At 45.7% G+C, this 24,773-nt stretch overlaps 1 protein-coding gene across 2 annotated transcripts in view; it reads left to right on the top strand.

Annotated features, from left to right (window-relative positions):
* The first annotated feature begins 270 nt into the window (after positions 1–270).
* The window catches only part of ALKBH8 (alkB homolog 8, tRNA methyltransferase), a 66,749-nt gene continuing 42,246 nt past the window's right edge, over positions 271–24,773 (top strand). The window contains exons 1-7 of one of the 2 annotated variants that reach the window (XM_073583018.1): positions 271–560; positions 9,859–9,999; positions 12,427–12,667; positions 13,192–13,317; positions 14,845–14,940; positions 16,338–16,442; positions 21,091–21,161. In XM_073583018.1, coding sequence (XP_073439119.1) covers positions 396–560; positions 9,859–9,999; positions 12,427–12,667; positions 13,192–13,317; positions 14,845–14,940; positions 16,338–16,442; positions 21,091–21,161 — 945 coding nt within the window. In that variant the 5' untranslated portion in view covers positions 271–395. Of the gene's footprint in view, positions 636–9,858; positions 10,000–12,426; positions 12,668–13,191; positions 13,318–14,844; positions 14,941–16,337; positions 16,443–21,090; positions 21,162–24,773 lie in introns of both variants that reach the window. The other variant, XM_073583019.1, reaches the window with a different exon arrangement.

A 24,773-nucleotide genomic window follows, 5' to 3' on the forward strand; every position in this document is an offset into this window, starting at 1 on the left:
ATATCACCACCTTCACTGCACCACCCACACGGGCAGCCCCATGCAATCATGCATCATCCCATTCCCGGAGAAGCCCTTTAGCTTGCAGGCCCACGTAACATCTTCCTTTCACAGCCCATGCAAATAACTCCCTCTTCACCACACTGTCCCCCCTCGGTGATATCACTCCCTTCCCAGTGCAGCCCTGAAGCCCATCAGCTCCTTTCCTAGACAAGTCCCCCTCCCCCCTAATAATCAGCCCCATACAGGAAGTGGCAGCCCGCGGCCCATACAGTCAGTGTCATCCTCCAGGCTTCTCCCTCCCCCATACTCCACCCTCAGCCCCCGGCGGCCTCCTTCCCGCTGCACACCGCCCACTGTGCAGCCCCTCACTCCTCACAGCGCTGCCCAGCACGATGCTGCTCGAACTTCCCGCGGTCGGCACCCGCCCTCATTGCTGGCTGGAGGACCCGCCCCTTCCGGTGACGTCACCACTCGCAGCAGCGGCTTCTTTGTGCACCCCGTCCTGCAGGGAGCCGGAGTTTCTGCACGGAGTTCCTGACATGGCGGCGCCCGGGGAGGTAACGTGACCGCGCCCGACAGTCCGGCTGTGCTGAGGAGCTGCTGCAGGCGGCGTGCTGTGTATTACCATGCCGGTATGGGGGAGAGAAGCGGCAGGCTCTGGTGGTTTTCGCCCAGAGCATTCTGGGACCTGTAGTGCAAAGACCATGGGTGGGAGCAGTGTCCCCCTGGGGAGCCGAGGGTCCACCACTAACATTGACACTTGGGGGCCACTGTTCACCTGCAGACAAATATCACACTGCCCTTCCTCACACCGTTACCTATAGCTGGGTATAATACTGAGGAGTTAAAGGGAATCTGTCGCCTATCAGCTGCCGGCGCCGCCATCAGGGGCTTATCACTCTGTAATGCTGTAGGTAATCCCCCGATGTAACCTGAAAGAGAAGAAAAACACGTTAGATTATACTCACCGGGGGGCGGTCCGATGGGGCGGTGGGTTTCACGGTCTGGCGCCTCCCATCTTCTAGCGATGACGTCCTCCTTCTGCCGCGGCTCCTGCGCAGGCGTACTTTATCTGCCCTGTTGAGGTCAGAGAGGTCCGGCGCCTGCGCACTGCAGGGCTCTGCACTGTCCTCAATAGGGCAGATATAGCACGCCTGCGCAGGAGCCGCGGCAGAAGGAGGACGTCATCGCTAGAAGATGGGAGGCGCCAGACCGTGAAACCCACCGCCCCGGCGGACCGCCCCCCGGTGAGTATAATGTCATTCGTTTTTCTTCTCTTTCAGGTTACATCGGGGGCTTACCTACAGCACTACAGAATAAGCCCCTGATGGCCGCATCTTGTATATGAAAAATTAGGTGACAGATTCCCTTTAATGAATGATGAGAGGCTGCGTTTTTCTGTATAGAGTGAATTATTATTATTAATTTTTATAGCGCCATTTATTCCATGCTGTTTTACATGTGATATAAAGGGGCAGCCATAGACACGGACCATAGTCTGGATGCCCCCATAGCGCTGGGGCTGCTTAGCGAGTTCAGTCTCCACACAGGTTGCAGCAGGGTCAGGGATCGCTGTGTCTACCGGCTATATTGCAATGCAAATGAACGGTGGGGGGGTCGTCACATGACAACCGGGGCCAAGTGTTTTTTTTTTTTTTTTAATTTTATTTTTGTTTGGAAGGTGAAAAAAACAAAACCAGCCGCACCGCCGCTCCAATTTTTCCCCGTTGCTGTCTTGGATAAATGTTTGGAGGATTGCGGCTGTAAGAACCGTTAATGGTTTGATTTACATTCTCAGAAAGGGTCTGATGTAAGATAAGGAATCGGATGAGAGCGGTGGCGGCGTCATGTCCCCCCCGTCTCCCGCCGCAGCTCTGCCATAATGAGTCTTGTGAAAACTCCAAAAATGGCAAATTTTACTCCTCCTCAAAGCGATTTACTCTTGAGTTCTGTCAAAATTTCTTTGATGGATCAGAGACTTGGTGTTATTTTTATGGCTTTTTTCCCCCTTCTTTGAAAAAAAAAAATTGCAACCTTTCCAGCTGCAAACCAGTCTTAAAAAAAACACTAAAAAAAAAAAAAAATTCACAACTTCAAGTGGAATCGATGCTTTACTTTTCCAGCAGTTAGTGGATTTTTTTTTTTTCTTGCAGGAAAACAATGGTTGTGTGTGTGAACATGGCCTAAAGAAATCCAGCTGAGGCTTCTCAAAGTTGTAAGAAGCAGGCGGCCATCTTCTAATAAATGGTCGTACGCCGCCACCTTGTGGCAGCAGGCAGTATTGTCACTCCTCATTGGTGTCATCCTCCTTCCCATAGGATCCGCTGACAATGTAATAACACTCCGCAGACGACCCAGTGCTTGACGTTATAGAAACATGCCAGAACCGATTACATGAAAAAACCGTGTTGGGGAATACTCTCACAAAGAGCTATACTAAATACATGAGGACAACAGAGAGTTTAATAATCCCAAGTAAATATATGTTGTAATAGTAAAGATAAAGTATTTGCCACATCAAATTAGTTTGCCTATCATTGCTCACCTGATCTATCATAGTGTTAATTTTTTATTTATTTATTTATTTTTTAATATCAAAGGCACCGCATTATTGCTGATCAGTGGGTTGTGGGTGCCAAGTTCCCCACTGATGGGTCAGAACAGTGCTCCCGAGTGCATAGCTCCTGCATGATCTGTGCACACAGAGCAGTATGGGCTCAGTAGCAAGCCTATGCGTCTGTACATCACTTTGAAGTTGAATCTATGGAACCATAGATATACTATTGAGCCCGTGTTACCCCATGCAGGAGCTGCGCACTTCTGAGCTGTCTCTTTGACTGATCAGTAGGGTCTCAGGACTTGGACCTCACTGACCAGCCACACTATGCAGCGCCTGTAATATATAAAAAGTTTTACAAAATGATTATTACACATTAACCCCTCAGCGACATCGGAGGTGATAGTACGATGATGTCTGAATCCCTCCCTTTGATGTAGGCTCCGGCGTTGAGCCCGCATTTTTTCCGGGACATGTCAGCTGTTTTGAACAGCTGATGTGCCACTAACAGCTGCGGGTGGAATCATGATCCACCCGCGGCTATTAACTAGTTAAATGCCGCTGTCAAACGCGGACAGCGGCATTTAAATGGCGCTTCCAGCCATCGGGCCACAAATGCGCACCCCTGTGACCCGCATCACGTGATCGTGGGTCACCGATGCATCGGCATGACAACCCGAGGTCTCTGGGAGACCTCTATGGTTGTCAGTGCCGAATAGCTATGAGCTCCACACGGTGGTCGGCACTCATAGTTATTAAGGTTGAAGGAAGACTTTAAGTCCATCTAGTTCAACCCATATCCTATCCTAACCTGCCCTAACAATCGCAATTGTAATCGTAATTCTGCTACATAGAGGCAATCTGCTTATCGCGTCTATGTAGCAGAGTCGATCGAGTTGTGGCAGTTTCTAGTCTCCCATGGAGGCTATTAAAGCATGCCAAATGTAAAAAAAAAAAGTGTTTAAAAATCTAAAAAGTTTAAATCGCCTCCCTTTTGCCCCCCCCATTCAAAATAAAACTGTAAAAAAAAAATCACACGTACACATATTTGGTATTGGTGCGCTCAGAATCGCCCAGTCTATCAAAAAAAAAAATGATTAACCTGATCGCTAAACGGTGTATAGAGAAAAAAAAATTCAAAACGCCAGAATTGTTTTTTTGGTCACCGCGACATCGCATTAAAATTAAAATGCAATAATGGGCGATAAAAAGATTGTATCTGCACCAAAATGGTATCATTAAAAACATCAGCTCGGCGCGCAAAAAATAAGCCTCCATCCAACCCGAGATCACGAAAAATGGAGACGCTGCAGGCTTCAGAAAATGGCGCTATTTTTTTTTTTTTTTTTTTTTTAGCAGCAAAGTTTGGAATTTTTTTTCACCACTAAGATAAAAAAGAACCTAGACATGTTTGGTGTCTTTGAATTGTTAGTGACCTGGAGAATGATAATGGTAGGTCAGGTTTAGCGTTTAGTGAACCTAGCAAAAAAGCCCAACAAAAAACAAGTTTGGGATTGCAATTTTTTTTGCAACTTCACAGCACTTGGAATTTCTCTAATCCCCTCCACGACAGCACACAGGAGGTTGCCTCCCCATCCTAATTAGGCACAGGAAACAAGAGTGTAAATATCCCTTCCTCTAATCCCCAGTGTTTTCCTGTACCTAATACAGATGAAGAGGTTCTGTGTGCTCCTTGGATGAGGCTGGCAAGATCCCGGAGTTTTCTTACCTGTGCGCCGGGCAGCCGGGGTTGATCTTCCCAGACCTTCCCCGGACGCTGCTCCCGCACCATCCTCCAGTGCTCCAGCAACGCTGGATGGTGAGTTGGCTGGGGGCCTCCCGTAGCTCCCCAGCCCAGGATCCGCTCCCCCCGCGCGCCGCATGCTCATCTTTTTAACCGAGAAGCATTGACCGGAAGTGACGTTCGCCGCCGGGCCCGAAGGCGCGACGTCACTTCCGCCCTGCGTTCCACAGTGGAACACACTGCCATCTTGGCGGGAAATTTGAATTGAAAAAAAAAAGAGAAAAACAGGTGGTGCCAGGAACTGAGGGGGAGCGATCTCATCCGATTGGATGAGGTAAGGAAATGCTGGATCTCGGTTCCTATTTAAGGACCCTGATGGAAGACTCCATAAGGTAGGTCTAACGTCTGCATGATGGATGCGTCTTCCCTGGAAGCTGCTTCTGCAAAGCCCAGCACAAACCCTGGCCCAGTGAGTACACCTGGAAAAGGGTATATACCTTTTTGGTTTAGGACCCATCCTTAGGGGCCCCCCTCCTTTTCTCTCTCTCAGGGAGGCAAGGATCCTACACCAAAAACTGAAGGAAAACCTACAAAAAAGACATGCCAGCAATGCACGGCAAAAATCGTACGGGAGTAACAACCATCCCTGATAGAGGAAGTAAGAGGGATGATGCGACAAGAAATCCAGTCGTCCCTGGCTACCTTCTCCCAGTCATTCGGGGGGGGGGGCCCTGAACCTCTAGGAAGAGGAAATATGTCCCTGAGGACATCTCAGATTCCGAACCCGAGTCATCGGTTTCTGCAGATTAGAGGGAAGAGGGTGAATTAACCACAACCCACACAGAGGATGATAATAAATGGTTCTTTTCCTCAGACGATATGGAGGAACTACTCTCAGCAGTCAGGAACACAATGGGAGTAGAAGAAGATGGACCATCTCGCTCAGTGCAGGATGATCTATTTGGCGGCCTGAAGTCCAGGAAGAAAATGGTTTTCCCTATCCATGATAATATCAAGAGTCTAATCTTGGAAGAATGTGAACTCCCGGAAAAGAAACTAAGTATCCCAGGCGAAATGAAGGATCGGTTTCCCCTGGACGAAGAAGCCGCGAAACCTTGGACTGAGATTCCAAAAGTAGATATCCAGGTAGCCAGAGTAGTTAAAAAAAACTACGCTACCCTTCGAGGACTCCTCGCAGCTCATGGACCCGCTTGACCAAAAGATGGATAGTCTACTGAGGAAGTCCTGGGAAGCCTCAGCAACTTCCTTAAAATCAAACATGGCATTGGCCTGTGTAACTAAAACCCTATACCTCTGGCTCCAGCAGTTAGAGGACTATATAAAAAGAGGATCTCCGAGAGAAGATCTTCTAACTTCTCTACCGCTACTACGGAAGGCAGCAGCCTTTTTAGCGGATTCCTCGGCAGAATCGGTCCGTATTGCGGCAAGAACATCCGTGCTTTCCAACACTACCCGAAGGGCCTTATGGCTAAAAATGTGGAGCGGAGATATCCTATCAAAATTATGCTCTATTCCATTCAAGGGCGAATACGTATTTGGCCCGGCATTGGACGAGCTATTAGAGAAGATGACCGACAAGAAGAAAAATCTTCCCAAGCAGAAACCGCCCAAGAAAAAGCCCTATTACCCACCCCAAGCTCAAACCCCTCAATACAAGGGTAAAGAATAAACAGGGCGTTGGAGCTACCCAAAAGGCAGAAGAGGCAGGAATATTTTTCACGACTCCTGCTCAGACAGAGATAAGGAATTACGCTGAGCAGGTAGGGGGCAGAATCGCAGACTACTTCCCGAGTTGGCAGAAGATAACCACCGATCGAAGAATAAGTTCTGCATTCAGAACTCCAAAAGGTGCTGTCGTCGGCGATCTCAACAGTTCCAGAATCGGAACAGGGTCAAGGCCACTACTCCCGGCTGTTCTTAGTAAAAAAGCCAAATGGGGAAATACCGGGTCATCATCAACCTAAAGACGGTGAACCAACATGTCCGGTACCAACGCTTCAAGATGGAATCGATAAAGAAGACTTTGCCATGGCCACCATAGATCTCCAGGAGGCCTATTACCACGTACCCATCCATCCATCTCATTGGCAGTATCTAAGGTTCGCAGTCACTCTAGACGAAGTCCACGACTTCCAGTTCAGGGACCTGCCCTTCGGCATATCTTCGGCACCCCGAACATTTACAAAAATGGCAGAAGTGGTAGCATTCTTCAGAGGGAAAGACATATGTGTCATCTCTTACCTGGACGACCTCCTGGTCATGGCTCCCTCCAACACCTGCAATCAGTCCTGCAGACCCTGGCATCCCTAGGCTCGATAGTAAACTGGGAAAAATCAGACCTGAATCCCTCAACCAGGAAGGTCTTTCTAGGGATCCTCCTAGATTCCCAGAACCCAGATATCCTTTCTTCCATCCACCAAGCAGGTGGGCGTGAGATCAAAAGTTCGGACTCTAAAAAGTCAGAAAACAGTGACCATAAGGTTTGCCATGTCAACATTAGGGTCAATGACTTCTTGTATCCAAGCGGTCCCCTGGTCCCAGGCCCACTCAAGGATACTCCAGAGATATATCCTATCCCGCTGGAACAAAGACCCGGAGACCCTCAATACGAGAATCTCCCTACCCCAGCACGTAAAGCTGTCTCTCAACTAGTAGCTCAACCAGGGAAGCCTAGCAAAAGGAACACCCTGGATACAATATCCCATGACGTCAATCATAACAGACGCCAGCAAACGCGGTTGGGGAGCAATATCGCCTCAGGACTCTGGCCCAAAGACATGGGAAAAGCAATCTTCCAATTACAGAGAACTGAGAGCGGCAGAAGAAGCCCTAAAGGCAGCGGAAACATCAGTCCAGGGAACCCATGTCCGAATTTACTCTGACAATATGACCACTGTGGCCCATCTAAGTCATCAGGGCAGCACAAAATACGGAAGTCTGCAAAACATTTCGGCACGGATATTCGGCTGGGCAGAACACCATCTCCAGTCCCTTTCAGCTCTCCACCTGAAAGGATCCGACAGCAGGACAGACTTACAGTAGATCCAGGAGGGTGGAACCTCAATGTCAGAGTATTCCATACATAGTAACATAGTTTTGAAGGCTGAAGGAAGACCTTATGTCCATCTAGTTCAGCCTATTTTTAGTGCAGCTGTTCTGCACTAACTGCATAACCAAAAAATGAGGTCTCCTAGAGGTAGACCTATTTGCGAACCGGGAGAATGCCAAAACAAAGCATTACGTCTCCATAGGTCCAAGCGAGAAACACTCAAGGGTGGACGCCTTCGCTCATCCGTGGAACTTCGGACTGGCATACGCCTTTCCACCAATTCCCCTAATACCGAAAACTCTGCAAAAGGTCAGGACAGACTGGGTCAAGACTATCCTGATCACCCCTCTCTGGCCAAAAAGAAGTTGGTTCGGAACCCTCAAACTGATGAACTGAGGGTCCCCTGATCCTACCTTTTGGACCGCGACCTTCTACATCAAGGTCCCATCCTTCACCCGGCTCACCACAGCTTAAGCTTGGCAGCCTGACTTCTGAAACCACAATCCTGAAAGCCTGAGGCCTCTCAGATGCGGTGATATCCACCTTACAGAAAAGTAGGAAACTAATCACAAACTCCATATATTGCAAAATATGGAAGACTTTCTCAGCATGGTACAGATCCACTCCCATAGTTCCCTTCCACCCGGACTTAACAAAGATCCTAGATTTCCTACAAGACGACTTAACCAAGGGTCTAAAACCAAGTACCTTGAGGGTCCAAGTATCAGCCCTGAGTTCTTCTACCAAAACCTAGCAGAGCATCGATGGATCAAGAGATTTATGTCAGCAGCTTCCGGAATCTGTCCAAATAAATCCAGCATGGTCCCAGCCTGGGACCTGAATATAGTACTAAAGGGTCTAACAAACCCTCCATTTAAACCTATCGACCAGACCCAGATAAACTATCCTGGAAAACAGCACTACTCGTAGCCCTTACAACAGCAAGAAGAGTGGGTGAAATTCAGGCTCTGTCCATCAGAGAGCCCTATCTAAGAATTCTGGACGATAGAATAATATTCCAGCTAGACCCTTCCTTTGTGCCAAAAGTGTCTTCGGATTTCCACAGGTCCCAGGAAATAATACTGCCCTCCTTCTGTGATAACCCGAAGGACAAGACGGAAGTGGGATTCCATTCTCCGGACGTCCAGCGAGCAGTCCTGGTCTATTTGGAAAAGACAAAACTCTGTAGGAAAGATCAGAATCTCTTTGTTCAGTATGGCGGACCGAACAAAGGGAAAAAAGTGTCCAAAAGTTCCCTAGCTAACTGGATCAAGAAAGCAATCACGGCTGCTTATATAAATCAGGATCTACCTCCTCTGGTATCCATGAAAGCCCACTCCACTAGAGCTGTCTGTCTCCTGGGCAGAAAAGGCTAATGCATCCATTGAGCAGATCTGCAAGGCTGCGACCTGGTCTTCAGTCCATACCTTCACTAGGCATTTTAGATTAGATCTTATGTCAGTACGAGATCTAGCCTTTGGCAGGAAATTCCTGCAAGCCGTGGTCCCTCCCTAAACCATTATTCTTTGGTATACCTCCTGTGTGTTGTCGTGGAGGGGATTAGAGAAAATAGAACTACAGTTACCGGTAGTTGGGTTTCTAAGACCCTCAACGACAGCACGGGTAATTCCCCCCCCCCCCCCCCTAAAAAATGTTGTTCATGTGACTTGTATGAATAAATAATATTTCAAGCATTCACTCTGTGGTCCTTGGAAGACACTGGAGATTAGAGGAATGGGAGGGCTATTTAACCTCTTGTTTCCTGTCCCTAACTAGGATGGGGAGGCAACCTCCTGTGTGCTGTCGTGGAGGGTCATAGAAACCCAACTACCGGTAAGTGTAGTTCTATTTTTTTTTTTTTTTTCTTCCTATTTTGTAGTACACAACATGGTAAAACCAATGGTGTAGTTCTAAAGTACAACTCGTCCCGCAAAAAATAAGCCCTCACATGGCCATATTGACGGAAAAATAAAAAAGTTATGGCTCTGGGAAGAAGGGGAGCGAAAAACAAAAACGTAAAACCGAAAATACATCAGTTCATGAAGGGGTTAAGGTTGCATGTTGGTATAAGCTGGGGGCTCAGTGAGCATCATCATTAAACCCCTCTCAATGTATGCCGTATATATATGGCGCTGCTGGAAAATTAACAGTTCTAATTTTTTTTTGCCAAATTTCCATTTTTTTTTTTTAATTTTTTTTTTTTTCACAATTAAACGCAAGTCATATCAAAGAAATGTTACCACTATCATGAAGTACAATGTGTTTTAGAAAGCAGTCTCAGAATCACTGGGTTCCATGGAAGCGTTCCAGAGTTCTTGCCTTATAAAGTGACACTGGTCAGAATTGAAAATTTTTACCTGGTCAGGAAGGTGAAAACAGGCTTCAGGGGGTGAAGGGGATAAGGGCAGGACTAGAGACCTGTGTGATGCTGTTTACTCTCTTCCTCCATCTCTTATTCTTCCATTTCTGTGTATCACTCCATAGACTGTAGCAGAGCAGATCCTGGAACGTAGCACAAGGCCAAAGCTGAGCAAAGAGCAGAAGAGGCTGCTGAAGAAAGAAGCGAAGGCAAAGAATACTCTCCTGCGGCATGAAGGCGTAGAGACGGCGTCGCATCCCACAAAGGTGGTGGTCGGGGCCTTGTCTGATATCTTGGATGTATTGTCCTACACATCAATACAAAGTTTCCATTAATATTCCTGCAGATACAGAATAATGTCACACTGGGTGAGGGAGAAGCAAGGTACACAACAACGGGGAGAGGGAGCTGAAGCCCAAACACTAAGGAAGGAGGGAGTGGAGACCTCTAGGCAGATTTAACACTCTGTGTGCCTTAAACGTCCCTAAATAGGTTCCGCTCCTGTCACCGAGCATTAACTTAATCCCTGCCTGACCCTAGAGATAGGCCCAGGATAGGGAGAGGATGGGGTGAGCACTAGTCAGCCCCCACTACAACTAAAGGCAGAGAGGGTGGACGAACGAGGGGATACACTTAGCTTGAGAAGGTCACCGAGATGTCACGCCAGCAATCCTCCAAAAAGACACTTGCCGACTGCTAGTACTTGTAACCAGAAAGAGGGAAATTGAGCTAACACCAGCACCTTGCTGAAGGGACTGAACATATTTAAACCTTCAGCAAGGGTGTGTTAATTAGCTGCAGAAGGTGGAGCTAACTGTTGGGTCCTAGAGGGAGAAGTATGTCACTCCATAACAGAAATGTAAAAATCAAGAAGGTGCTAATAGAAATGACCTTCTACATCCAGATCCAGGATGACTGCCTGTCACACCTGACACACCCCTGACAAATATACAGAGATGAGCGGCCGTGGACAGACGCCGCTGATCTTTCCATGCGGAGTCCAACTAACACTTCGCTTTTATATAAGGTTTATTCTCCTGTATCAACCACTAAGTGGCTAACCTCTAGTGCGTCCTCTGTCTAAAAAAAAAAAAAAAAAAAGAAAAAAAAGGTTTTTCAGTGTATATGGAACGGTTCTGTGTCTTAACTGCTGCTGAACATCATATTACATACCTCAGCTGCTGCAGAACCTCTCAAACCATACCTCAGCTGGTGAAGAATCTCATAATGCATACCTCAGCTGCTGCAGAACCCCATAAGATACACCTCAGCGGCTGCAAAACATGCGCTAACCAGGCACCTAGATCCAGCAGATTAACTACTATGGGCAAAAACTAAGTGCGGTGTTGATTACCCAAAACACAATATGTTAAATAAATATAAAATTTATAAGCGCCAATAAGTGCAGATAGTGAGGCATCATTGTTATTAACAATTATGGGTAAACACTAAGTGCGTGCTAATTACCCTAAACAGAACATAGAAAATCAATGAATAAAAAATTATTACTATAAATAAGTGCTAATGAAGAAATAATTATTATAATTAAATAATTGGTTACATAAAAAATAATAGTGTAAAACTTATCATACAACCATAATAAATAAGTGGCATAATAAAGTGTGACACCAGAAATTACAATACTACATAAATATGCGCTAACCATTATACAAAGTTAAAGGGAATCTGTCACCCTTTTTTTGGCCTATCAGCTACCGCCACTGACATCAGGGGCTTATCTACAGCATTCTGTAATGCATTCTGTAATGCTGTAGATAAGCCCCCGATGTAACCTGAAAGAAAAGAGAAATGAGTTATATTATACTCACCGGGGGGGGGGGCAGTTCGGTCCGGCGCCTCCCATCTAACGGTGACGTCCTCTTTGCTGCCTGTCGTGGCTTCTGCGCAGGCGCACTGCTCTATCCTGTGGAGGGCAGAGCAGAATACTGCAGTGTGCAGGCGCCGGACCTCTCCTAGCTCCTTGTGCACTGCGGGACTCTGCTCTGCCCTCAATAGGGCAGAGCAGTGCGCCTGCGCAGAAGCCACGACGGGAAGGAAAGAAGGTCGGCATCGTATGAAGATGGGAGGCGCCGGACCGGACCCCCGGGTGAGTATAATAATGGCGGCAGCTCATAGTCCAAAAAAAGGGGTGACAGATTCCCTTTAAATATGCATCTATGTAGGTTTCAAGCATTTTGCTAGTACTTTGCACTTTATCCTGCCTGATTGGAAGTAGCATTTTTCTCAGCTTATATGACATTTGAACTCTGCACGGAGAAAATTAATTTTTGTGATATATGAGCTATTTCTGATCTTTTTGGGCACTACAGCACTTTCAATACCGCATATATAAGATGTCTATTTTGGACACATTTTCATGAGCAGGTTTTGATCCTTTGGCACTGGACACTTTTTTGCCTTTACATATTTATTTGTGGTCATTCTGCTGCATTCCATAAGTGCGGTTTTAGCTTGCAGTGTTCTCTGATGTATTTTTTGTACCTGGCATTTTTGAGAAATTTTTCCTTGTTTTATTTTTAAAGATTTGATGTCAATAAATTATTGATTTTATGGATTTATTCAATTGCCTATGCCATTTTTTTCTTGCATAAATTTATGGCAGGAGTTGGTATACTGTAGTGACTAGAAGGTGGCTATTATATTCTTTTTTTGGACTGTACCCTTTTCTTCAGAGTCTGCTAGTTGCCAATGGAGGTCTGGGGAACGGAGTGGACAGAGAACGACTCCTGGATGTCCTGAAGGCATATGGAATGGTGGAGTCGCTGGTGATGCCCCCCAACAAGCCCTACTGCTTTGTCACCTATTCGTCCCCGGAGGCGGCCATCAGCGCTTCCTCCTCTCTCAGCGGTCGGGACATTTTGTTTGTGGACACGGAGCAGAAGATCACGCTGTACCTGAGTTTTGTGGATAAAGGTATTTGTTAGTGGGGTATGGTCGTGTGTGACTGAGAAGCGATGTGGGTGCTGATGGGACAGGAAAAGCCTGGTCTCATTAGTTGCTGAAGACCCCTTATTCTCAGGACCTGTGAGGGATCTAGAAGTGCCCCCCCCCCCCCACACACACCAGTCATAAAGTAGTGGCGTGTCCTTCTAATGTGATACTTACTATGGAAATCGTCTCTTCAGGGAAGAAGACGGCTTGAACTCTAGTGCCATAGTGACTCTTAGGATTACTACACCCAGTAGGTGGCAGTAGAGTTCAAGTTCTCTTCCTCTCTGAAGAGGCGATCTGCAGATGTCGATTCCCCGAGGAGCGTAGCACGGCCTTAACGTCTCCTTACACAGGCATGTCAGGCTGGTCTCTCTACACATGGAGAGACATTACACCCTAGACGCCTGTGATGCTTACTGCCATGCAGACACATTTTACCAGCGGTTGTACTGTGGACGGTCCTTTTTTTTTTTTCTTGTGTAAATGATTTTTCCTTTAATTCCCAGTTGAAGTAACAGAGACGCCCCCTCTGTTGTTACCCCACGGGCTGCTAATTGTGGAAGACTTCCTCTCTCCAGAAGAAGAACTCGTACTGCTGCTGGAAAACATTCACTGGGAGACGGAAGACGGCCGTAAGCATCATATGAGCTTTACCTGATTGCCCCCCCCCCCCTCCCCGGACCCCACAGATCGCAGTGTGACACTGAAGACCCTTCCATAGGATCAGTACCTGGCTGCTGCTAGAAGCCGTCCCCCACTGGTGACGGGCACATCCTTACATACATCTGTCACATACTTAATCTAATGGGCTTTTTTATGAAGACTGGAGTATAAAACACCTCTCTTGAGATTATATATATCTAACATATAAAGCTCAATATGTGTGTGTGTGTATGTATGTATGTATGTGTGTATCTCCGGGATTGGCATCTGCACCGTCGCAGCTACAGCCACAAAATTTTGCACAGTCACACGTCTGGACCCCAAAAGCGTCATAGGCCATGTTGTGAGGCGAAATTTTTACCCCGCGCGTTCCAATTCACCAAACAATTTTGCCCCTATCTACATAATGGGGAAAAAGTGAAAGGAAAAGTGTTGGAGGCAAATTGACAGCTGCCAGATGTGAACAAGGGGGAATTAAAGAATGAGAGCGATGGCGCCAAAGAGTATATACCGTACAGTTGCTAAGGTGGGGCCCTGACATAGGATACTCACCACACACGGGGATAAGAACACACACACAAAATGCGCCACACACTACCACGTGCTTCAACACATATACCACCCTCAGCACACATTTCACCACACATACACCAACCTCGCCACATAAAAGTCGAAACACAAAAGTCACCACTCAAAACTCGCCACGCCGTCCCAGAGCTGTTTAAAAGATGAAAAATGAGCTGTGATTGGTTGCTATCAGCAACAGTTTTCTTTGTAGACAGTTGTGGTAACTGAGGCCTATTATTCTTATCATTTCTATGATGTTATCGTCCTCCTGTAAAGCTGGAAATAACACAATTTATTTCAGTGCCAACACAGACCACCCTCTGACACAGACTGCAGGGGGAGCCCAGTATCACACAGGATAGGATTAGATACACGGCTCAGCAGACAGTATCACACAGAAGATGTCGTGTGAGTTGGGAATAGTGGGAGATTTAAGCTCTGAGGCATTCAATATTGATAATGCAGCTCTGGGCTATAATACAAGCTCTGATTTATCAATTTGCATGAGAATTTTGGCTTAAAAATTTTGCAAAATTTTGATTGAGTTGCACTTTTTTTGCAATTTTTTTTTTTCACCACCTCCGCCTATTATTATTATTATTATTATTATTATTATTATTATTTTTATTATATATATATTTTTTTTTTTAAGATGGCCAGAGCTTAGCACGGAGGGGCACAACTGACTAATTCATCACAAGCGATGTCACAAAATTACAATAAAAATGTCGTCCTGTCCCAATATTTCTTACGCTGGTGCACGGCAGCTGCAGGATGCGGCATTTTCGTTAGGTGATGCTTGTTAGTGTTGGCGCGTCTTATTCCAGCCAACTATTTATCGAGACTGGTGTGTAAAGCGCCTCTTGGTGAATTCAGGCCGAATGTAAAATGAAATCCGCCTGCAGCTTTGATTTTAAATCTATTTTCAGATCAGAAGTCTCTAAAACACCGGAGGGTGAAGCATTATGGATACGAATTCCGATATGACAACAACAACGTAGATAAGGACCAACCTCTGCCTGAAGGTGAGTTATACAGACTGGCTTTTATGTAAATAAGTTCAAAATATCATTCTGATTAATTTCTTAATATATCTTTTGACCAGATAGATCTGTTTTCCTTCAAATCCCCTACGTTATGTAATTAACCTATAATAATATTGTGGCCACCTGCAGCCACCACTAGAGGGAGCCGAGGAGCTCACTGCATACTGTTCTGCTCAAGTGCAAAATAAAAAGTGTGTGCAATGGCTGTAGGCAATTAACAAATTAAATGCAGGGCTTTTACAGATATTTTTCCATTCCTTTTGCATATAGTAGGCTTTTATATGCCCTGATAAAGCATCTGATCAGGGTTCACTACCAATAAACAATCTGCTTGAACCTTTACCACAGAACTATAGTGGGTAAGGAAAGTATTCAGACCCCTTCAAATTTTTCACTCTTCATAGGTGCACAAGAGGGCAGTCAGTGTCAGGCCTCCAAGATGGGGTGCAGAGTGTACACTAATGAGAGAAAAAAATGAACTCTTTGGAATTTACCAAATGGCTGCAATGAAACAAAGAGTGAAAACTTTTAAGAGGTCTGAATACTTTCTGTACCCACTGTAAATGGCTGCAATCTGTGTTGTGACGTGATCTTGGTGCCAATGGATCTCTGTGGCCACTGGGGCCATCTGAAGGCCTGTCACTGCCCTCTTGTGCTCCTTTGAAGCCCAGCTGGTTATATTGCTATGTACAATAGTAGTACAAGTAGTAGAAGTGAGCAATCAATGGCAGCTTCAAGTTCCCTAAGGGGACTTTAAATAAAATTTAAAAAAAAAGTGAAAATTAAAGAAAAAAAAGTTTTCCTATTCGAAAATGAAAGCATAAAAGCAAAAAAATTGTTATAATTGCGATCTATGAAATTACAAAATTCATTAACCCTTAGAATAAACTTTTGTAAGGTTAAAAAAAAAAAAAATTGAAACGCCTGAGTTGGTCACTTGTTTTATTCTACATCCGAAATCAAATGGATTAAAAAGTGATCAAAACATCTTGTTTATCTCAAAATGGTGCCGATCACTTAAAAGACAAATTCTTCCCGAGGTCATCAGTGACAGATCGGTGGAGGTGCCGGGTGTCAGACCCTCACCAATCAGCTGTTATTGGCGTTGGTGAACAATGGACAGCACCGCTCCGTACGCAGCCTGGTGGTCTCCGCCGAGCTCCTCTCGGAGGTGATCGGCACATTGTAAGGAGCTGTGCCGTTTCTGCTCCATTCACACCCTTCCACCGATGAATATAATAAAAGGCTGATCAGTTTGGTTGTCGGGTGTCAGACCCCCATGGATCCTATTCTGGTGGCCTATCCTGAGGTTAGCTCATCAGTATTTTAGCGTTAAGGTGGTCCGGGCATAACATATTTTTTTTTATCTTTCCCAGATATTCCGGTGTTCTGTAGGGTTCTCCTGCGCAGATGTTTGCATCAGGGGCTTATAAAGAATATGCCGGACCAACTAACAATAAACCAGTATGAGCCCGGCCAAGGTAAGACCCCCTACTTGTGCCTCCATAGCTGGTGGCTTCATACCCTGCAGAAAAAAAATCCAGAAATGTGGACCCAGTGAAATCTGCATCTACGGCAATGCGTCACAGACTGCTCAGTTATGACGGGTAATCACTACCAGATAGATTAATTCTACAAATCATAATTTCTAGAAAATGCAAGAAAATCCTTGTTTCGGTTCCTTCCCCCCTCTTTGCTGCATGTGAATGGGATGTGGACAATACAGCAGTCAACTTATAATATCCTTTACTGCCCTGGATCTGCCAGCTTTTATGTAGGATAGAGAAGATTTTAGGGTCAAAGATATCCTTGTGCGTCCGAAGCGTTAATATTGATTTTATTCAGTTATATAGCGCCATCATATCTCACAGCGCTTTACAGATATTATCATCACTGTCCCCATTGGGGCTCACAATCTCTAAATTCCCAATCGGTGTGGTGTGGGAGGAAACTGAAGACCCCAGAGGAAGCCCACACAAACACTGGGATAACATACGCATACTTATTATGTTTGCTTGGTTAAAGAGGTTGGATAATTATTTTTTCTTGCCTAAATGCATGTATTCTTGGCTGACAATAATTGTTGTAATCGGGTTTCGTTAAGGATTCTGCACAGTTTGCCTTCTATAGACTCCATTTTGCCCTATTAAGGGGTTCTCATTCTCCAACTTGGAGGATAGCAGTGCTGACAACACAATACCGGCTGTACATACACAATGATCAGTCCTGCATCGTCAGTGCCGCTCGCCTATGGGTACAGGTGTGAACACTGAAAGAGCACCCCTTTAACCGCTTCCCGACCGCCCACTGTAGATAAACGTTGGCGCTTGCTGGGCTTCGTGCAGTGCCGACGTTTATCTGTCGGCGGTTTTGTGCCCCCCGGAACCCCCACATACCTTACAACGCGGGGATCCCGCGGTGCACAATGCATGCTGGGACCCCCGACGTCATCGAGACCTGATTGGTTCAGGTCCTGATGACGTCAGCGTCACCGCAGCCAATGGGAGCGATCGCTGGGAAAGCTGCTTGTTTCCCGGAGATCTCACTCATTGTAACGCGGCTTCTTCTCTGATCTCTCACTGACAGATGATCAGAGGTGAAGCAGCGTTACTGTGTGACTAGATCGCTGCCTGGCACAGCTGATCGCTGCCTGGCACAGCTGTGCCAGGCAGCGATCTTGTCACACAGTAACGCTGCTTCACCTCTGATCATCTGTCATTGTGAGATCAGAGGAGAAGTCGCGTTATTATGTGCCAGGCAGCGATCTTATCACATAGTAACGCTGCTTCTCCTCTGATCATCTGTCAGTGTGAGATCAGAGGAGAAGTGGCGTTACTATGAGTCAGATCGCAGGGCAGCGATCTTGTCACAAAAAGAAAAAAAAGTAAAGAAAAAAAAAGCAGGTACACAGGTTAGGGCTAGGGCTGGGATTAATGTTATGGGTGTGTTGGTGTTAGGTTTGTGGTTAGGGTTATGGTTAGGGTTGGAATTAGAATTGGGGGTTTCCACTGTTTAGGTACATCAGGGGGCTCTGTAAATGCAATATGACGCCCGCAGACCATTCCATCAAAGTCTGCATTTCAGAACGTCAGTACTTCCCTTCCGAGCCCCACCGTGTACCCAAACAGTAGTTTTCTCCCACATATGGGGTACCAGCGTACTCAGGGCAAATTGGACAACAACTCTTAGGGTCCGATTTCTCCTGTTACCCTTGTGAAAATAAAAATTGGGGGCTAAAAGATCATTTTTGTGGAAAAAAAATGATTTTTTTTATTTTCACGCCTCTACATTATAAACTTTACTGAAACACTTGGGGGTTCAAAGTGCTCACCACATATCTAGATAAGTTCCTTGGGGGGCGGGTCTAGTTTCCAAAATGGGGTCACTTGTGGGGGGTTTCCACTGTTTAGGTACATCAGGTGCTCTGCAAACGTAACATGACACCCGCAGACCATTCCATCAAAGTCTGCATTTCAGAACGTCACTACTTCCCTTCCGAGCCTTGATGTGTGTCCATACAGTAGTTTTCTCCCACATATAGGGTACCAACGTACTCAGGACAATTTGGACAACAACTTTTGGGGTCCAATTTCTCCTGTTACCCTTAGGAAAATAAAAATTGGAGGCTAAAAGATCATTTTTGTGGAAAAAAAAATGATTTTTTATTTTCATGGCTCTACGTTATAAACTTCTGTGAAGCACTTGGGGGTTCAAAGTGTTCACGACACATCTAGATAAGTTCTTTAAGGGGTCTAGTTTCCAAAATGGGGTCACTTGTGGGGGGTTTCCACTGTTTAGGTATATCGGGCTCTCCAAATGCGACATGGCATCCGATCTCAATTCCAGCCAATTCTGCATTGAAAAAGTCAAACGGCGCTCCTTCCGTTCTGAGCTCTGCCGTGTACTCAAACAGTGGTTTAGCCCCACATACGGGGTATTGGCGTATTCGGGAGAAATTGCACAAAAAATTTTGTGGTTCATTTTCTCTTTTTACACTTGTGAAAATAAAAAAAAATGGTTTTGAAGTAAAATGTTTGTGAAAAAAGTTAAATGTTTATTTTTTCCTTCCATATTCCATTCATTCATGTGAAGCACCTGAAGGGTTAATAAACTTCTTGAATGTGGTTTTGAGTACATTGAGAGGTGCAGTTTTTAGAATGGTGTCACTTTTGGGTATTTTCTGTCATATTGACCCCCCAAACTCACTTCAAATGTGAGGTGGTCCCTAAAAAAAATGGTGTTGCAAATTTTGTTGTAAAAATGAGAAATCGCTGGTCAACTTTTAACCCTTATAACTTCTTAAAAAAAAAAAAAATTATGTTTCCAAAATTGTGCAGATGTAAAGTAGACATGTGGGAAATGTTATTTATTAACTATTTTGTGCGATATCACTCTCTGATTTAAGGGCATAAAAATTAAAAGTTTGAAAATTGCAACATTTTCTAAAGTTTCGCCAAATTTTGATTTTTTTTAACAAATTAGCGCAGATCATATCTAAAAAAAATTTACCACCATCATGAAGTACAATATGTCATGAGAAAACAGTGTCAGATCAGTAGGATCCGTTGAAGCGTTCTAGAGTTATGACCTCATAAAGTGACACTGGTCAGAATTGAAAAAAATTGGCCCGGTCACGAAGGCAAAAACAGGCTCGGGTGCGAAGGGGTTAACCATTATACTTCTCAAAAAAATAAAGGGAACACTTAAAAAGAATATAACTCCAAGTAAATGAAACTTCTGTGAAATCAAACCGTCCACTTAGGAAGCAACACTTATTGACAATCAATTTTACACGCTGTTGTGCAAGTGAAATAGACAAGAGATGGAAATTATTGGCAATTATCAAGACACCCTCAAAGGAGTTTTTCTGCAGGTGGAGACCACAGACCACATCTCAGTACCAATACTTTCTGGCTGATGTTTTGGTCACTTTTGAATGTTGGTTGTGCTTTCACACTTGTGGTAGCATGAGACGGACTCTACAACCCACACAAGTGGCTCGGGTAGTGTAGCTCATCCAGGATGGCACATCAATGCAAGCCGTGGCCAGAAGGTTTGCTGTCTTTCAGCGTAGTGTCCAGTGGCTGTAGGCGCTACCAGGAGAAGTGAAGGGGGGCCGTAGGAGGGCAACAACCCAGCAGCAGGACTGCTACCTCAGCCTTTGTGCAAGGAGGAACAGGAGGAGCGCTGCAAGAGCCCTGAAAAATGACCTCCAGCAGGCCTCAAATGTGCACGTGTCTGCACAAACGGTTAGAAACCGACTCCATGAGGATGGTCTGAGTACCCGACGTCCACAGATGGGGGTTGTGCTCACTGCCCAACAAATTCGCCACTGGCTCCCTGTGCTCTTCACAGATGAAAGCAGGTTCACACTGAGCACATGTGACAGAGTCTGGAGACGCCGTGGAGAGCGATCTGCTGCCTGCAACATCTTTCAGCATGACCGGTTTGGCAGTGGGTGAGTAATGGTGTGGGGTGGCATTTCTTTGGAGGGCCGCACGGGGTTGGGCTGTGAGCACAACCCCCATCTGTGGACGTCAGGCACAGACCATCCTCATGGAGTCGGTTTTTAACAGTTTGTGCAGACACATGCACATCTGTGGCCTGCTGGAGGTCATTTTGCAGGGCTCTTGCAGCGCTCCTCCTGTTCCTCCTTGCACAAAGGCTGAGGTAGCGGTCCTGATGCTGGGTTGTTGCCCTCCTACGACTCCCTCCACGTCTCCTGGTGTACTGGCCTGTCTCCTAGTAGCGCCTCCAGCCTCTGTGCACTACGCTGAAAGAGACAGCAAACCTTTTTGCCACGGCTCGCATTGATGGGGGTTGGACCAGATGGCCCAGGAGGTCCCTTCCAACTCTACGATTCTATGATGTGCCATCCTGGATGAGCTGCACTACCTGAGCCACTTGTGTGGGTTGTAGAGTCCGTCTCATGCTACCACGAGTGTGAAAGCACAACCAACATTCAAAAGTGACCAAAACATCAGCCAGAAAGCACAGAAGTTTGATTTACTTGGAGTTATATTCTGTTTAAGTGTTCCCTATATTTTTTTGAGCAGTGTAGTCGTATTGTGGTGTTTGTCATTGTACCACATAATGGAAGATCTGGCTCTGTCCTCCGCTGTCTTCTAGGTATTCCACCACATATCGATACCCATTCTGCATTTGAAGATGAAATCACCTCTCTGAGCTTGGGATCGGAGGTAACCATTTATCATTTCTTTCATAGATTCAGAATCTCAGATTCTTTCTCTTTATCATCTATTTGTGTACGTCTGATTTATAATAATATAATTATTATTCCCATCCATCCTCACTATTTCCTCAGACTGCCCCTCAGGGGACTAACTATAATTTCCATCTTGTGTTAAGCCCTCCCCCGAGTTACAACTGACTAGTCGGTAATTATCCCAAAATCTGCACTGGGAGCATGTTTTGTTACTTCCTTTTCTTCTTTCAAGAGACACAACTTTTGTGTAAAGGGTTTTTTTTTTTGTTTTTTTTTTTAATGTTTTCTCTCACCCATGACCGCACCATGGAGAGAGGGGATCTGCCCTGGAAGGACAGGAAACCTACAGGATAAAAGGGTGAGATTTCTCCCTTACCTCAGTTGGTTTCCTGTCCTTAGCGAGTGGACCTTTCACCAAGACGGCGGTACCTGGATAAGAAGATGAAGTCCCCAGGCCTGGCCAGCTAGCTCAGGCAGCGGTTCCTTAGGACAAGTTGTACTTTTGCATGACACCATTCATTTTACTACATGGTGTGCTGACAATTGGGGCAAAAAATATGCTAATTGGGGAGTAATGATGAGAATAATTTCAGAAATCTCATGCACATGGTTCTTTTTGTTTCCCTGACTGAGCCCCTTGATGGCCTTTTTTTATGTCCATTTCCTGTGTCTCTGAATTTGAAAATTGCAGTGTTTTTAAAATTTTCGACATGTCACTTCTTTCAGGGTTTTTGCAGCATTTTTTCATCCATAGAAAACAATAGGAAGGTGCCAAAAACGCAGCCTATTTGTGCTGAGTTTTTTTTCAACATTTTAGTGGATAAAACGGACTTTATTAACATGTACTGTGGACAAGTCACACACATAATCTGCTTGAAAATGCAGCAAAAACGCAAAAATGCTCGCTACTAACTGCTTGTTACGTGCAGTGGTTTTACATCTAAGAGCGAAGATTTTGGCTGCAGAAAAAAAAATCGCTGCAGAAATGCCGTGTGTGAACATGCCCATAAATCCTCTAATGATCGTGTGCACATACTGTTACTCACCCTCCCCGGGTCCAGGGCTGAGTCTCCACCGCTGCTCCCAGGGTCTGCTTTTATCTGCTTAGCAGACGTCACATCAGCAGGGCTGCAGCTAATCACTGAGCTCAGCGGTTTCTGCCATCTACAGTGAACAGTTTTATCCAAACTCTTGACTTTTCTTTTGCTCTTTTTTCCATTACTTTTTTTATATATAATTTTTCACTTGATTTAAAGTTGAAATGAATTTCTGCGCCCCATCACATCCATTTTGTTCCCAGGGTGTGAACGTGAAATTATATTTGTGTTTGTCGGCTGATTTTAAATAATTGGGATATGATACTCTGCTAAGATTCACAGAGAGAGCGGCAAAGATAAATACTACTTCTTCATTTTCTCCCACTTAATATTGCCAAGCTAATTAACTTTCATCAGAATCACAAAATTACTTCTGCAAATGCTTCATAGAGCGGAGAATTAAAGGGACCACGATGATGTCTGGGTTGTTATATTTCGTCTGGAGAGTTTTAGGTCGTGTACGACGTTCAGTTAATGGGCAGAGAGGATAAATAGGATGGTCATAACCTTGTAGCATGCCGCCATCAAAAATGACAAGTCCTGAACCCCCAAATGGTGCAACAAACATTGTAATATATCTTATCAGAGAAATGGGCTTCTTTCTAAATTCATGAGCTGCTTCTCCTCCCCTCTGCCTGCTGATCTTATTCACTTAAAAAAAAAAAAAAAAAAAAATCTCCAAAAATCAATCTTGGTCAAGAAACTAATAGACAGCTGTAATTTGATCCCTCAGTGAGCTACCAAAGCCTGTAGGTATAAGAAAGCTAAACAGTTACAGAAAATATTGGAGCTTTCCAATATGAGTTTCTCACCCAAGAACTGGATTCACATCTACACTGCTCAGTGCTGTTGTATAATTAGTTTTTTTTTTGTTTTTTTCTTTTTTTAAAGCGATGATTTGGGTCATAAACCCTTCATCAAGCATACAGCTGGTGAAGAGGTACCAAGAAAAATTACAAATTGTCATGGCTATGTGATTTCAGAGGTAGCGCCCCCCCTATGTACTGACTTATAGATGTTCCAAATGTTGTTAGGAGAAGCGATTCTCATCTTCCTCATCAGTCATAATCCGTCCTAAAATAAAACTTTTCTTCCCATTATAATGGAGATGTCTGGAGCTGCAGTTCACAGTTGTTGTGATTGGCAGACTGGTGGGTTGTTTTTCTCTATTGCCTTATTGGGGGACACAGGAACCATGGGTGTATGCTGCTGCCACTAGGAGGCTGACACTATGCAGAAAAAAAGTTAGCTCCTCCTCCGCAGTGTACACCTTACCGACAGGAAGTAGGGTGTTCAGTTTAGCTTAGTGTCAGTAGGAGGTGGACACGGGTCTTTCATTAGACCCATATCTACCTCGGTGTGCGTCGTTTCTTTTCAGGTTTCCGGAGGGATACAGAGTGAATAGTCACATGTGTAGTCCCACAAAGAGACTAGGAGTACGGCGTGTACTGCCACCCCGTATCCTCATAGCTCTCCACACAGGACCAAGAACCCCTAACATGGATGTGTGTCAGGCGATCCAGAATGGTCCTGGTCCCCCGTCTCCCACCCACTCGCCCACCAGAGCCTGTCAGTTTGGAGGCGACGCGGACGTCCTAAGAAAATTCACGGACGTCTTTACTTCACTGAACAATGAGGTACCTCTCTTTCCTCAGGTTTCCTCACACAAAAAGAGCGAGGCATCACGGCTCCTTCACTCCCTGTGGCAGTTAGGTACAAGGCCTCCATGCTGGCTTTCCCCCTCCTCTCTCTGCGCCTTTCTTTACTAAGGGCTTCTGCCCTCCCGGCTGCACTTATCTTATTCATCTCTGCAGCCGGGCTTCATGCAGGGATCTATGTCGGGGGCGGTCACCGCGGCGGTGCAGCGTTGGCTCGGCGCCGCCCCGTGTTCCCCGGAGGCCGCCACAGTTACTCCAGGCCCCGGCTTCAATTTGGGCCTTGTTCGGCGTCGCGGCCACGCCCCCCGCCTTCATCCTCGGGCGGGCTTTTTTCCTGCCCGTTTCGGGCCCGCCCACCGCTCTCTCACTCTGTTCTGCGTCCCTGAGGCGGCGCACAGCCTGCCCACTCCCCCTAGTCTGCCTGCTGTCTTTAGGCTGCGCCATCTTCGGCCTTCTAACAGTGCGGTTGATTACGCCTATTCTCCCTTCCTCGGCCCCTCAGTGAAAGCACGCCCTTTTCTGCTCTGCTCCTCTCAGGCTGCCTCCATTTTCTCAGTCCCTCCAACCTTCTGGCAAAAGAGGCGATCGTTGTCTTCCAGCGTGAGACCCGGTTAGTTCCTTCACCTGGCAGGTACAGCCTTTCCTGCCCATCTCCGCTCGGCCTAAACAGGTACAGTGCGGAACATATTCCACTTATAGTAAAATTAAGCTGGGCCTCACTATCCGCAGGCCAGTGATGGCGCATTGAATCCATCTTTCCTATGGAAACTGATGGGAATTGTGCTATAGCGATGCAGTCTCTCATGTAATCCGTGCAGCCATTAGTGTAAT

The sequence above is a fragment of the Dendrobates tinctorius genome, unplaced genomic scaffold (genome assembly GCF_039654945.1).
Source record: "Dendrobates tinctorius isolate UK_male_01 unplaced genomic scaffold, ASM3965494v1 ptg000075l, whole genome shotgun sequence".
In the NCBI taxonomy this organism is placed as follows: domain Eukaryota; kingdom Metazoa; phylum Chordata; class Amphibia; order Anura; family Dendrobatidae; genus Dendrobates; species Dendrobates tinctorius.